This window comes from Danio rerio, chromosome 11, assembly GCF_052040795.2.
Source record: "Danio rerio strain M-AB ecotype USA chromosome 11, GRCz13ab, whole genome shotgun sequence".
Lineage (NCBI taxonomy): Eukaryota > Metazoa > Chordata > Actinopteri > Cypriniformes > Danionidae > Danio > Danio rerio.
Genome location: NC_141031.1, coordinates 2,678,034 through 2,694,498, shown reverse-complemented (window position 1 = coordinate 2,694,498; position 16,465 = coordinate 2,678,034). Strand labels below are relative to the sequence as shown.

Below are 16,465 nucleotides of genomic sequence, written 5' to 3'. Positions count from 1 at the left end.
TTTATGCAGTATATATGCACATATATGATAATATATATATGTTTCATATATGTGTGTGCCACATATAGGCAACATTGAGGTGCATATATATATATATATATATATATATATATATATATATATATATATATATATATATATATATATATATATATGGAAAAAATAACTTGAGTAAAAGGTTATGCCTTTAAAAGAAATGTTTATTAACATAATTGTATTAAAATGTCTTTAGAATTGAAAGACATTACAAAAACATCATGCTGTGTATGCTGTGTTTTCTATTTTCGGATTTTGGAAGTTGGTCGTTCAGTGAAGGAAGAGGAGGAGGATTTCCTCATTCTTCACTGAAAGACGGAGGCATTTTCTTCTTCAATACTTGAGAAGGCAGTCCGGTTAATTGTTTAAAAAATACAGTAAATCCTTCTCTTCCTTAACCTTCACTACTTTCTCCACAACCTTCGGAGGCTGGCTGCGTGGGATCAGCTTTCTTCCAGTCTGCAACAAAGACAAGACGTTATTTAACTTCATTATAAGATTGATCCATCTTACAATATTTGATAAGCAAGACAAGTTGTAGCTCCGTTTTTGTTCACCACTTACTATTTTTACAGGAGGAGCGAGAGCGATCTCATGTCGGATCTGCCTCCGCCGGGCTTGCCTCTCAGCGTTTTTCTGCTGTCTTTTACTGTGAAAGATAGACATCAACAGTGAGATTAATCCTACGGTTAGCCAGACAGTTCTGCAGTTTTAAAGATGACTTATAATTAAATTCTGGATACACCTAGATACATCTGAATAATAAGAGTTTAGTACATGAAAATGGCCATACAATGAGCTTTAAACACAATTGTTCCCTCGTTCTCATGCAAATTCAGTGTGTGTAAAATGCCAATGAAGAACAGGCCAATTGAACAAATTTTGCAGCCATGCATGATCTGATCTATTCACAGCCTGTCGGAATTCAAAATTCGGTATTTACGTATTAAACATTTATTCAATGTCTCCCAAAAGGGGTATAAGCTCTGTTTAATTGTATCTTTTATCAGTCTAATATGTATATTGTGAAATTTGTAGTTTGTAATGAGGCAACAAATACATGTACACTGAAGATTATAAGTGTTTAATGAACATTTATGCATCGTGTTATATCACTCCGCTCTTGCTGTCAATTTTCTGAAGTGAAAGTATGCCATCAGAATTCAAAATTTGGTATATACGAATTAAATATTTATTAAATTTAATCCAAAAGGGGTATAAGCTCTGTTTAATGTTATCCTTTTTATCAGTTTAATATGTATATTGTGGAATTTGTAGTTTGTAATGAGGCAACAAACACATGTACACTGCTGAATAAAAGTGTTTAAAGCACATTTATGCATTGTCAAATCACTCCGCTCTTACTGTCAATTTTCTGGAGTGAAAGAACACCGTCAGAATTCAAATTTCAATATATATGTATTAAACATCTATTAAATTTCACTCAAAAGGGGTATAAGCTCTGTTTAAAAGGTTCTTATATCAGTTTAATATGTATATTGTGGAATTTGTAGTTTGTAATGAGGCAACAAACACATGTACACTGAAGAATAAAAGTGTTTAAAGCACATTTATGCATCGTGTCATATCACTCCGCTCTTACTGTCAATTTTCTGGAGAGAAGGAACGTAGTCGAAATTATAAATTCGGTATATTTGTATTAAAAATCTATTAAATTTTACTCAAAAGACATATAAGCTCTGTTTAATAGTATTTTTTATCAGTCTAATATGTATATTGTGAAATTTGTAGTTTGTAATGAGGCAACAAACACATGTGCATTGCTAAATATATGTGTTTAATGCATATTTATGCATCGTGTCATATCAATTTAGTTAATCCGATTCCCCTATAGCGCATATGTATGAGCTGTGGGGGAAACCGGAGCACCCGGAGGAAACCCACGCCAACAAGGAAGAACATGCAAACTCCACACAGAAATGCCAAATGACCCAGCCGGCACTCGAACCAGCGACCTTCTTACTGTCAGGAGACGGTGCTAACCACTAAGCAACCATGTCACGAGGGCCAATTCATACAGATTAACTGTAAAACTGTTTCTGGAGAATTTTTCCACGTACCCAGGCCATATACAGTACGCTCTATGTTCAGTTTAATATCTTGTGTCAATGCATTATATGGCACGTTCAACTGAATTGTAAGCACATATGAGTGTCAAACTAGGTTCACAAAGACATGCATTTTTCTATCTTACCTGTACTCGATGTGGTGAAAGCCACCCTGTATTGTCTTTTGGAGCCTTGTGTTTCTAACGAACCTGCTGGCGTCTGAACACCACTGATCAATGTCTTCTTGCATTATATACGGAATAGACGGACAGCTGATCTCACCGAAGCTTTCGTGGATCTCTGCGATGGCCTCCGCCACCTGCTCATTCTGGTGAGAAATAACAATGTGTTAAAATACGGCAGAGATCAGCAGAACTGTCTAATATTACATTAGAGATACACTCACCGGCCACTTTATTAGGTACACCTGTCTAACTGCTCGTTAAAGCGAATTTCTAATCAGCCCATCACTTGGGAGCAACTCAATGCATTTAGACATGAAGAGATGATCTGCTGCAGTTCAAACTGAGCATCAGAATGAGGAAGAAAGGGGATTTAAGTGACTTTGAATGTGGCATGGTTGTTGGTGTCTCGACTTCTGCTGCCACATTCAGATGGTCGGGTCAGAATTTGTCATCAACAGCATGAAAGCATGGATCCATCCTGCCTTGTATAAACTGTTCAAGCTGGTGGTGGTGGTGTAATGGTGTGGGGGAGATTTTCTTGGCAAGCTTTGGGTCCATTAGTACCAATTGAGCATCGTGTTAACGCCACAGCCTACCTGAGTATTGTTGCTGACCATGTCCATCCCTTTATGAGCACAGTGTCTCCATCTTCTGATGACTACTTCCAGCAAAATAACGCACCATATCATAAAGCGCAAATCATCTCAGACTGGTTTCTTGAACAAGACAATGAGTTCACTGTACTCATGGCCTCCACAGTCACCAGAGCTCAATCCAATCGAGCACCTTTGGAATGGAACGGGGGATTTGCAGGGGGAAGAGCTAAGGGGTAAATTTGGGATTGGGCCTAAGTTTCTTCTCAGTGTTTAGATGCTCTGCATTTGCCTGAGCATTAGTCTACTGTAATAACTTAAACATATATAATACCAAAGCCAGAGAGAAAGAGATTTGCGACAACTCTATTAACTCCAATAGTTCATAGAAGTTACCCCCTACAGCCAAGTTTGTGTTGAAGATGGTTGGTTTTGCACTTTTTTTTTTGTCTGATGAAGAGCCGGGTGGCTCGAAACGTTACACGCTCTGTGTCAGTCTTTTTAATTTAATAAATTTGTATTTTTGGAGCCTTGGTGTTGCCACCTTTGATTTACATTTGGTTTTGCACTTTTGAAATGTACAGAGTTTTAAAACATAAGATTGTGTAAATGTTTTTAACAATATTTTAATTAACCATTAAGCACTTCTTGGAATTATTTGAGTCTAGATTAATCACGTTACTTGTGGCAACTCTTTCTCTATGCCTCTGTATAATACATACAAAATTTTTTATATTTAATAAATGCCGCCTTGATGAACAGAATAATTGTCTTAAAAAAGCATGAAGAAAATAACTGACACATTTTTGACTGGTAGTGTATATGCACTTACTTTCATCCTCCAAACAGGTATCTGGCAACCGCTGTTTTTACTCTGCCATATTTGCTTAAGATCCCTTTCTTCCTCCTGCTGTTCTGCTATGAGGCGAACACTGGCATGAAACCTTTTTTCCAAGCAGTTTGCCTTCTTCACGCTGCACAAAACAAAGCAGAGGCTCAATCACTGTTACTGTGTCTTCAGTTTCCACAGAGTGTGAAGAAATCAGTCAAGAAGCTTACATGTTTTCCTTTTTAGCCTCAATTTCCCTGATTTCGTCTGCGATTTCCCACCACATCTCAGAAATGACCATCAATTCAAATCCCATGTCTTCATCTCTCCTTGAGGCTTTTGGGGGTCTGTTTCTCTTTTTCTTCGAGGACTCGACGACTGGAAGGTCTTTCCCAGTGTCGAGGCTTCGGTCCACCGCAGTCTCGCTCATCTGAGCATCTGGATGTGGAGGCAGTCCTGCATTACATCGCAACAACATTACTTTTACTTCATGTTAAAGGGTGTAAAATGAGTCTCTGATGTCTTTAGAGTGCGTAAGTTTCATCTTAAAATCCCACAAAAATAATGTTTTAAAACTTTCTGCGAGTGACCCTTTTAGGCTTTGATCATAATTGGGGCGTTTGCTGCCTGTCACTTTAAATTCAAATGAGATTGTGCTCTTTTCAAACAGGGCGGAGCTACAAATGCCTGTGTGTCAGCATAGTGGAAGTCAGTTTAGATTGTTTGACCAGCTCACCTGTAGCTGTGGAAGGACCAGGTGGGACAGGGGTAAGTGGGACAGGTTCAGGTGGAACAGAGACTGGTGGAGCAGAGCTAGGTGGAAGCTTGACAGTCTTTGGTCGGCTGGAGACTGTGGCTTTTTTTCTCACATCCATGCTGCTGTTTTTCTGCTGCTGGAAATAAATAAAAACACACTTTAGTTATTGTTAATGCAGACCTGAAGTTACAGTATCTCGTTTTTGCCACGTAAACCATGGCTTTGTTATATGACCGGGTGACTGTTGAATCATGCACTGCAAAAAATGCTTTTCTTGCTTAGAGTTGTTGTTTTTTTCAGAAATTATGAGCTAAACTATTTGCCAATGGGGTAAGCTAAATAATAATCCCAGGCTCATTCCTAAAACGTAGCACTATATACATTTCTGGAGAGCGCCAAATACGTCCCAGGAGCCACGTTTTATTGCAGTTTTTGTTTTCGCGAATCCACCAAAGGCTGCTATGTATGCTTTTTCAAATCTCAAATTTATCTCGCGAGTGCCATTCATGCCTGCTCTTCTCACGTAAATCCACCAGAGGCCACTGTCAACTTACTGACTGACCTACTAACTGACCAATCAAGGCCTCCTCCTTCCATAAACCCAACCGTCCGTGTTTTAAAAAGCACCGATTGACCCGCCCATCCCCTTCCCCAAACCCAACTGACAGTGTTTTTAAAAGCACCGATTGATCCGCCCACCGCCTTCCCAAAACCCAACCAATGATGTTTTCAAAACCATAAATTGATCCGCCCACCACCTTCACAAAACCCAACCAATGATGTTTTCAAAAGCACATATTGAACCGCCCACCCCCTTCCCTAAATCCAACCAATAGTGTATTCAAAAGCACTGATTGACCCGCCCACCACCTTCCCTAAACCCAACCAATAGTGTATTCAAAAGCACTGATTGACCCGCCCACCACCTTCCCTAAACCCAACTGACAGTGTTTTTAAAAGCACCGATTGATCCGCCCACCGCCTTCCCAAAACCCAACCAATGATGTTTTCAAAAGCACATATTGACCCGCCCACCTCCTTCCCTAAACCCAACCAATAGTGTTTTCAAAACCACAAATTGATCCGCCCACCACCTTCACAAAACCCAACCAATGATGTTTTCAAAAGCACATATTGACCCGCCCACCCCCTTCCCTAAACCCAACCAATAGTGTTTTCAAAACCACCGATTGATCCACCCACCGCCTTCCCAAAACCCAACCAATAGTGTTTTCAAAACCACAAATTGATCCGCCCACCCCCTTCCCTAAACCCAACCAATAGTGTATTCAAAAGCACTGATTGACCCGCCCACCAACTTCCCTAAACCCAACTGACAGTGTTTTCAAAAGCAATCCAAAAAAGAAAAGCCCTTGCCGCCTGATTTTTACCACGTTTTCAGATTTTACCACATTCTCACCCTGTTATTTACTCCTATTATTTTGCCTTTTGTCTTACGTGCTTTCTGGAACTGTTCTTCTCCGGACTCAAACCCTGTTGTTGCGGTCAACTCCACTCTGTGTTTCAAGTCCGCCAACGTACACGGCGAGCCACTGAGCAAACTAGTAACAGCAAAAAAGCCATCCACACGAAGCTAAGAGGTCAGCTGGTAGCATAAAAAAACAGAAGCCGTCTGCGGCGTCATACTGCCCCATAGCGTTCGTTTTAAAGACGAAATGCAGCCATATGTACCTATGGCTACATAATTCAGGATCTCCAGAAATGTATATGGGGCTACAATTTCGGAATAAGCCTGTGTTGAATTACATACTCAAGAGTAGGTCCAGCCTATTTCACCAAGGTTTACTCACTTTAACATTTCTAGCCTCACCACTGATATGCAGTTTAGTAAAACACACAACATATTAAAGCTTCTTTCCTGTTTCACAGCTTTCTACAAAACACATTCATCATTTACTCTGGAATCATAGCGCAAATCAAAACAAACCAATTTCACCTACTTCACAGCGACTTTGTAAAATTTTCTTTGCTTTATCTGATAAGGTGGCTCTAATGGTTCTTCTCATTCGTTTATAAATGTCAGTCTGTGTCTGGACATCGAGGCTGGGGTGGACCTCGGGTGGTGGCCCAAGATGATGACAAATGCCAGGGATGGGTGGCAGCCTGATGTCCCTCTGACGGGTGAAAACTGCGCTTCTCTCCACTACACCCATGACACTGTCCAGCTGTAGGTGATAAGAAAGAAAACACTTTAATGACTTAGTTCTTTAATCAGGCTCTTTAATACCCATATAGGTCAGACTTTACAATAAGGTTTCATTAGTTAATACTAGTTAAGTAACATGAACAATAACTGTAATAAATATATTGTTCATGTTCAAGTCAATACACTCACCGGCCAATTTATTAGGTACACCTTATAGTACCGGGTTGGACCCACTTTTGCCTTCAAAACTGCCTTAATCCTTCGTAGCATAAATTCAACAGTACTGGAAATATTCCTCAGAGATTTTGTTCCATATTGACATGATAGCATCACGCAGTTGCTGCAGATTTGTCGGCTGCACATCCATGATGCCAATCTCCCGATCCACCACATCCAAAAGGTGCTCTATTGGATTGAGATCTGGTGACTGTGAAGGCCATTTGAGTGCAGTGAACTCATTGTCATGTTCAAGAAACCAGTCTGAGATGATTCACGCTTTATGACATGGTGTGTTATCCTGCTGGAAGTAGCCATCAGAAGACATGGTCAGCGACAATACTCAGGTAGGCTGTGGCATTTACACAATGCTCAATTGGTACTGATTGTCCCAAAGTGTGCCAAGAAAAGCCGGAACCATTGATAAAAGGCAGGATGGATCCATGCTTTCATGTCGTTGACGCCAAATTCTGTCAAATTCGACACTCATCAGAGCAGGCAACGTTTCTCCAATCGTCTATTGTCCAATTTTGGTGAGCCTGTGTGAATTGTAGCCTCAGTTTCCTGTTCTTAGCTGACAGGAGCGGCACCCGATGTGGTCTTCTGCTGCTGTTTCCCATCTGCCTCAAGGTTGGACGTGTTGTGTGTTCAGAGATGCTCTTCTGCAGACCTCGGTTGTAACGAGTGATTATTTGAGTTATTTTTGCCTTTCTATCACCTGGAACCAGTCTGGCCATTCTCCTCTGACCTCTGGCATCAACAAGGCATATGTGCCAACAGAACTGCCGCTCACTGGATATTTTCTCTTCTTCAGATCATTCTCTGTGAACCCTAGCAATAATTGTGCGTGAAAATCCCAGTAGATCAGCAGTTTCTGAAATACTCAGATCAGCCCAACAACCATGCCACATTCAAAGTCCCTTTAATCCTGTTTCTTCCCCATTCTGATGCTCGGTTTGTACTGCAGCAGATCGTCTTGACCATGTCTACATGCCTAAACACATTGAGTTGCTGCCATGTGATTGGCTGATTAGAAATTTGCGTTAAGGAGCAATTGAACAGGTGTACCTAATAAAGTGGCCGCCGAGTGTACGTGCATAGAGTAAAGTCAATGGGTTCACTGACTTTATTTAAGTAAAATCAACGTGTTTATTTTAAGACAACGGGTTTACTCACTTTTATAAAGTAAGGTAACTAATTTTTTTACATTGCACTAATCAAAAATTGAGTTTGGAAATATTTACAGGATTAAATTTACTAAACATATTCATGGAATATGGCAAGAAAAATCTACCATTTAAGGTGGTTGGCTACTGTAAGATGGGACTGGTTTGATGTTTATTGAAACATCTGATTAAAACGACTGACGACAGCTTTAACAAACACATTTTATACATAGCCAGCGTTAACTTTACTTACCGTGCCTTTGGGCATCCTATGAGGTGGTGGTTTTTGCAAGTATTTGTACATGTCTTCAGCATCACATGTCACGGGATTTGGCTGTTGAAATTGTATTTTCTGATCCATAAATATACGAAGTATCAGAAAACTGGAACAAAACTCGTACACTGGATGAAGTAGAAACAAAACAAACTAGTGAATATTCGATATGCGAGCTTATTCAGATCAGCGCGCGGCCGTTAACGTTGTGACGAAACCGGGATGTAAACAATAACAATAGGCTAGTCCGAGCTAGCGTATGTCCTGTTTTAGCCTACATTTTTTATTTCCATAGCTTCCGATTATCCAAAAAGGTACACATATTGATAATTATGTTATGGCAGTTGTTTTGACGTTAACTCATGATTGAATTGCCGCTTTTTACAGTTATGAAATGGGCTTTACAACAAGCAGGAAATATTCACTGGCCAATAAAATGCCAAGGAAAAAGAATGAACATGGTGTCCCACTAAGATTGTCCAGCACATCGACGCATTTCCATAATTATAAAATCTATATACACTGTCGCCTCACAAGAAGGTCACTGGTTCGAGACCCCGCTGGGTCAGTTGGCATTTCTGTGTGGAGTTTGCATGTTCTCTCCATGTTGGCGTAGGTTTCCTCTGAGTGCTCCGGTTTCCCCCACAGTCCAAACACATGTGCTATAGGTGAATTGGATGAACGAAACTGGTCATAGTGTATGAGTGTTCGTGTAAATGAGTGTGTATAGATGTTTCTCAGTACTGGGTTGCAGCTGAAAGGGCATGCACTGTGTAAAACATATGCTGAATAAGTTGGCGGTTCATTCTGCTGTGGCGACCCCTGAAACCAACTAAGCAGAAGAAAAATATAGTGGAGTCTGATTGGTCAAGCGCAGTGCTTCATTATTAACCTCCTCTCACCCCAGTGAACAAGCCTGACAGAAGATGTTCAGATGATTATTTTATTTGCTTAGATTTTAAGAGTCTTCTTCATCAGTTTTCATTTTCACATCGCTGATTATTTGAAGGAAGATTTTAATCTGGAGGAAAAAAAGCAAAAAAAAAAATTTCATTTTAATTTTAAAAGCCACATTAATAACTAATACCGATCCATTAAAGGGGCAGTTCACCCAAAAATGTAAATTCTGTCATTTCCTACCCTCTTGTTTCAGTTTCTTTCTTCTGCTGAACACAAAAGAAGATACTTTGAAGAATGCTGGAAACTTGTAGCCGTTTACTTCAATAGTTTTTGTTTTCCTATTATGGAAGTCAATGGTTACAAATTTCCAGCTTTCTTCAAAATATTTTCTCTGGTGCTTAACAGAAGAAAGAAACTCATAAAGGTCTGAAACAAATGAAGTAACTCATGATTAAATTTTCATGTTTGGGTGAACTATCCTTTAAAGTCCCCATGAACCGGAAGCTGCGACCGTTATTCTTTCCGTATTGTGACGCAGGTTCTAGAGAAACAGAATATTAAATGACACAACAGTGGGCGTGGCTTGTTTTCTACTGCGAGCTGATTGGATGTAGTAAAGTACATTCAGAAAGTTGGGGGAAAGGGGTTTGGGGAGAGTTATTACAAGGTTGTTGCTATCAGATACATTTGTGGCCGGAAGTTAATGAGAATTATTTCTATTATTTATTAAATTTCCCATTTATTCTATTTATTAACATCTACCCCCACCCCAACCCTAAACCCAACCGTCACAGTAACGTAAAAGCAGTAGTTGTACCGAGTATTATTTATGTTATCTATTAAATTAACTAGTAAATTGTTTTTTTAACGCCTACTCCCACCCCAACCGTCACAGTACTGTAAAAATAATAATTATTGTTATACAGCGTCATAAAAAAATGCTGCTATATTAATGTGCATATCGCACTTCCCGCCGGCTGCATATCCGATCTAGACTTTACTTTATTACAACCTAACAGACTCCTCCTCCTCCTCCTGCTCACCATTTCTGTCTGTTGTCAAAAGGGTGTGGTTAAGTATGTTAGCCACGCCCACTACCTCTGACCTAATCTGAGAATTTAACTCAAAACAAACAGGAAGTGCATTTTTAGACTTCAATTCTAGATTACAAGGGCAAACTATTGTTGTTGTTTTTTTCTTAATGACATGCAGATTAGTTGTTCACCAAAAAATCAAGCAATGTGAGCTAACAAAATCAATAAGGTTAGTTTAGATTTCACAGGGACTTTAAGAGTTGACAGAAGTATTTGTGGATTGTTCACCATTTGTAACTGCTCCAGAGGGTCCCGTGTGTTCGCTGGCATTCCTGCCGCACTTATACATGTGTCATAGACGTCGTTGATCCAAAGTTTCCTCCTGTAGTACTCACGACGCTCCTTTTCTTCAGGGTTGTTCTTTACTTCTTCTCGCTGTAAAACACAAGCATAGTTGGTAATTTTGACAAGAAATGTCCTGAAGACAGAGACGGTGACAACCTTTTTAACAGCCCAGGCTCATTATTGAGACCTACCCCTGTATACATTTCTGGAGAGCGCCAAATACGTCACACGAAGTATGTTTTTTTTAGCAGTTTTTGTTTTTACGAATCCACCAGAAGCCGATGTGTATGCTTTTCGGGATGTCAAATTTCTCTTGCGAGTGTCATTCACGCCTGCTTTTTTCACGTAAATCTAACAGAGGCTGCTGTCGACTGACTGACCGACAGACCGACCGATACATCCTTCCACCCTCTTCCCTAAACCCAACCAATGATGTTTTCAAAAGTACATATTGACCCGCCCACTCCCTTCCCTAAACCCAACCAATAGTGTTTGCAAAAGCACGGATTGACCCGCCCACCACCTTCCCTAAACCCAATCAAAAGTGTGTTTAAAAGCACAGATTGCCGCTACCTTCCCTAAACCCAACCAATAGTGTTTTCAAAAGCACTGATTGACCCGCCCACCACCTTCCCTAAACCCAACCGACTGTGTTTCAAAAGCAATCCAGCAAAAGAAAAGACACCTGTTTTTACCATGTTTTCAGATCTTACCACATTCTCACCCTGTTATTGACTTTTTATTTTGCTATGGTTTTTGTTTTACCTAGGAATTGTTCTTCACTGGACTCAAACCCCGTCGTCACAGTCAACTCCTCTCTGCGTCTCAGGTCTACCAAGCCACTGTGCAAACTGGTTGCAGCGGAAAAGTCATCCACAAGGAGGTAAGCAGTCAGCTGATAAGTGTGAAAAGAAACAGAAGCAGTCTGCGGCGTCATACCATCCTAAACCGTTCATTTTAAAGACAAAATGCAGCCATGCGTACCTCTGGCTACATAATTCACACTCTCCAGAAATGTACACAGGGGTATGTTTTCAGAATGAGCCCATGTTGAACAGAAATGATGAGTAGGAGGTGTCTGTTAGGTTGTTATAACCCTAATCTTTCCGAATTAAATGCCTACTTTACTACATCCAATCAGCTCGCAGTTGAAAAAAACAAGCCACGCCCACTGTTTTCTCATTTAATATTACGTTCCTTCTACTTCACACAACATAAATATGACACTTTTTAAATCAGAAATATCATAAAGCATTTTTAATTATATGTGTCTGGATGTTTTTACCAGTTTAGCGTTGCTGATGAGCAGATTCTCCAGCTCCTGTTCGTTCTCCTGCAGCAGGAAGAAAATCCGATGGAACCTGGTTTCCTCTTCACCGAGACTTCTTTTCATCTGCTGCATTTTTGCGAACTGCTGCTCTAAATTATCCCAAAGTTCCTTGTGGAAGTCGACAGATGAACGCGATCAAATGAGCGAAGCAGACAGAAAACAGCATAATACTTTAGATATAAAAAAAGAAGAACATTTAATCTATAATGCACATTTCCTCATGCAGACATTTTTAAAGAAATTAAATATCTTAATGCAGACATAAGAGTGATCGGTCACTTTATTTTAAGGTAAAACTTCTGATATTAACAAACCATTAATTAAGACGTTTAGCTCATTAAAGTGCTAATTAGCTGCTTATTATTAATTATCAAAGGTGCAGTGTGTAAGTTTGACACCCAGTGGTTGAACTAGGTATTGCACTCCTGGTTCAAAACGCTTGCGAGCACAGGTTGCCAGACTGACGGCCAACAGGAACGAGCTTGACTATTGAGCCTAAAGGCTAATTTAAGTCATATTGTAAATAAAAGCAACAGTACGCTATAGAAGGAATATTTTCCATATTAAAAGGAGTTGTTGTTCTAACCAACAACTGGAATTAATATATTAGAAACGGCTTCTATTTGCCACTGCTGAACAACAGGATAAATGACAACGATCAGCTCAGGTACAGCTCCTGTGCTTTATTCAGTGTAAATGCTAATAATGTGATTTTAAATGCCATTTTACATGACATTTACTAACAGACTACTGAAAGCAGCAGCAGATAGTTCACCTCAGATCATGAAAATTAAACAAACTGTTTGAAATTGAACTTTAGAACTGTGAATAAATGCAAATTAGCACATATCAGTGATTCAGCGTCTACATTTAATACTGTTAAAGAAGTTTAATATGTATTAATTAGATCATAAGCCTTACCATTTCGCTGGAGTGCAGTGAGTGCACTATTCTGTGCTTCTGAATGGCTGTATTTAAACTTCTGTGGAGTTTCGTCTGGTGCAACCCGCGTAATTACTTATCACTGCAATTCTCGTCACATAGCGTGTTGTTAGGGCACTGGGTTACACTGTAACCTGCTCACCTAATGTTTACGCTCGCAATATTTATATTAATTGCAAATTAATAACCACCCCATGTGGAACTCTGAATCTGTGTCTCATTTTGGAGGCTGCTACAGTCCAACGGAGGTCGCATTTCGGTCACGGACGCATGCTTTAAGAGCCTTCATGACTGAAATACGCGGTTTTCCAGCAAGGTAACCTACGGTGCTGAAATATAATTGGCTAAACTGGCAGTGGGCGAGTTAAAAGAATCATAGAGTAGCTCCTCCCTTTATAAAAAAAACAGCCAATATCTTTTGGGTTTTCTCAGAGCTCTGCCACTGAGAGTGGTCGAGCTCAAGTGTATCAACTGAAAAGAAAATAAGAAGAAATGGGCGGGGCATGTCGGACACTAGAGAGCATTTGATTGGTCAGAAGAGGATGAGGTGATGTCTAAAAAATTATTTAATTAGATGGAAGTGACAAACTGCAGGATTTGGAGGTTTTTATCTTCTAAATGTGAATGTTGTTACTGTTTCGGAGCACACTAGCGTATAGACATCCTTAAAACAAACATACTGGATGCTAACATCTAAAACACTTTAGTAATACACAGATAATAAGCTCTTAATAGTGCAAATTGGTAATTAAACTAAAGTGTCACTCGGTGATGAACCTTTATTGCTCACTTTTACTTGCGACGGATGACAGTCACATTTTGAAAATATCTCTATTAAAATATGACCAGAATAATAATCAAAAGGTGTGCTACTTCAGCTCAAATCATGCAAAAATAATCAATCTAGATGGGATTGGCTCTTGTGTGTCTCTGAAAGTCTCATTTCTCTTTTTTTCCTCCATATAATCACCTTTCTCAGAGCTTCTGCTGCTGTGCTCATGCTGAACTCAGCCATGTCGGGTTGCAGATCATCATAGTCCTCTTCTTCATCTCTGAAAGTTTCAATAATCTCTGAGTCAGTGGAGGTGATGGGTTGCCCCTTTACCCCATAGTGCCCAATGTACCCTTTTGCCAAGGCAAAACATCCTTACAATTAAAGCTAGTCTAAATTTCACAGATAAATTGTGTGTAATCACAACAAACAAAGGCAGTTTGATGGGACTCCTGCAGACATCATGTTGATAAGCTAATGTATTCACCACTTATTATTACGGTAATATGAAGCACAGTAAATTCACAGACAAACTAGTGGCAATCTTCCCCATGTTTGCATAGGACGTTAGTCTTGTTTTTGAATATGTCACTATGCTGACACACAGGCATCTGTAGCTCCGCCTTCTTCTGAAAAGAGCACAATCTCATTTTAATTTAAAGCGACGGTCACCAAAATGACACAATTAGGATCAAAACATTAAAGCAGCGGTCACCAAACTTGTTTCTGGAGGGCCGGTGTCCTGCAGATTTTAGCTCCAACCCTAATCAAACACAACTGAACAAGCTAATCAAGGTCTTACATGGTATACTTGATACATCCAGGCAGGTGTGTTGAGGCAAGTTGGACATAAAACCTGCAGGGACACCGGCCCTCCAGGAACAGGATTGGTGACCCCTGCATTAAAGGGTCAGTTTCAAAGAGTTATAAAGCATCATTTGTGTGGTGTGTTGACCTGAAACTTCTCATACACACACTAGGGACATCAGAGACTTATTTTGCATCTTGTAAAAAGGGGCATAATAGGCCCCCTTTACGTGAAGTGAGTATTGTCAAGTGGATCCTTCAGGGATCCCTGTGCGAAGATCTCTGAAATGTCGACCAGTTGTACCCTTCAAAACCCATCATCCAGTTTTATTAAACACTTCAGTTTTGAACGACACTTAAATATGGCCACCACAATGGTTTCCACTCTGAAGTGCCCTTCTGAGGGTGATATATATAGCCTTCTGTTTGCAACACACTGAGAATCCACCTCTGCACCTCTCTATGGTGTTCTTATTTTACAAAAATGGGTGCATTGGATGTACTAAACTGGCCATAGTGTGTGTGTGTGTGTGTGTGTATGTGTGTGTGTGTGTGTGTGTGTGTGTGTGTGTGTGTGTGTGTGTGTGTGTGTGTGTGTGTGTGTGTGTGTGTGAGAATGTGAGTGTGTATGTTTTTTTTTACAATACTGGGTTGCATCTAGAAGGGCATCCACTGTGTAAAACATATGCTGGATAAGTTGGCAGTTCATTCCACTGTGGCGACCCCTGATGAAAAAAGGTACTAAGCTGAAGGAAAATGAATGAATGAATGAATGAATGAAAAGTCACATGCAACAGCTGCTGGTGTAAACCCTTGAATGCAATAAAAACTCAGTCTAAACATGCATGACAATAGCATTTAAAGTTACAGATACATTGCAAATGTTTCATTTGAGGTATAATCCATAAAGTTTAATGATCTAATATAATATATTTTAAGCATCTGCATAATGTGCATTATTCTCTCAATTATCAGACCTTGTTTTTGTTTGTTAAATTAGACTCTGCTAAAAAGGGCATTCCTTTTATTTTAAAAATGTCTTCATATAGCTATCTTTACTGCTTCCAATGTTATTTTTTATATTATTTGACTAAATCAGTCATATTTTCATCAATTATTTCATTATTTATTTGAGAATAATTATCACTAGTAAAATGAGTTATACAGATTTCATCATCCTCCGAAATAAATTGATTAACCCTATCAATTAATATTATAGTATAGTTATCACTGACACACGTCAACGATAATAACCTCCGAAAGCGGGTCTGTAATGGCGGCACATTAACTTACTGCATAAAAGTTTGAGGAGGAATAAAGCATAGGCTACTTACTGTAGCATTTGTTTTTTGAAATCCGCAATAAAATCGTCCAGATAGTGGGCCATTTTCACCGAAGCAGGATCAGCGTTCACTACTGTCAACAAACTGCGCGTCTTTTAAAACCTGCAAGGCCCAAAAGACGTTCAGTCGGTAGACAGGATACAGCTGCGGATACGCACATCAATATAGCATCATTTTTATAACACTGTATAACAATAATTAATATTTTAACAGTACTGTGACGGGTGGGTTTAGGGTGGGGATGGGGGTAGACGTTAATAAAATACAATAAATGGGAAATTTAATAAATAATATAAATAATTCCTATCTAGAGTTTACCCCAAAAAAGACGTTCAATCTACTGTGGTGTTGATACAATTTTATTATTATTTTTATTATTTTATTTAAAGTATTTGTTTTTGTATTATTACGTTAATACTTGCATGATTAATAAGTGTATAATATTGTTATTGATGTAAAATGTGAGCGTGCAAAGACATTTTAATAGTTTCTTTCTTGTTTTTTTCTTGTTGTTCCTCGCTTAAGATCATACAAAATATATTTATTTAGGAAATAGTTCCAGAAGTGTGTTTCTAAACATGAAATAGATTTTGTACGCATATTTTTATAGGCTATATAACGTATATTTATTTTTGAGTATAGATGTTGCTTCAGTTAATAAAACCTAAATGTTTTTCTTTGTAAATGGACAGTTCAAAAG

At 39.2% G+C, this 16,465-nt stretch overlaps 1 protein-coding gene and 1 long non-coding RNA gene across 7 annotated transcripts; both read right to left on the bottom strand.

Annotated features, from left to right (window-relative positions):
- Positions 1-179: 179 nt before the first annotated feature.
- Positions 180-9,287, bottom strand: zgc:193807. Of its 6 annotated transcripts, none has more exons than XM_087272409.1 (9): positions 9,195-9,287; positions 8,272-8,420; positions 6,431-6,655; positions 4,449-4,605; positions 3,943-4,168; positions 3,716-3,857; positions 2,252-2,433; positions 601-685; positions 180-495 (listed from the first exon to the last, which is right to left on the bottom strand). In XM_087272409.1, the coding sequence occupies exons 2-9, from the start codon at positions 8,377-8,379 to the stop codon at positions 394-396; spliced, it is 1,227 nt and encodes a 408-aa protein (XP_087128535.1). In that variant the 5' UTR covers positions 8,380-8,420; positions 9,195-9,287; the 3' UTR covers positions 180-393.
- Positions 9,222-15,878, bottom strand: LOC137496663 (uncharacterized). The gene is given in 5 exon segments (NR_200086.1): positions 9,222-9,313; positions 10,515-10,661; positions 11,857-12,009; positions 13,814-13,895; positions 15,757-15,878. It is a non-coding gene; the product is annotated as an uncharacterized LOC137496663 (long non-coding RNA).
- Positions 15,879-16,465: the final 587 nt, after the last annotated feature.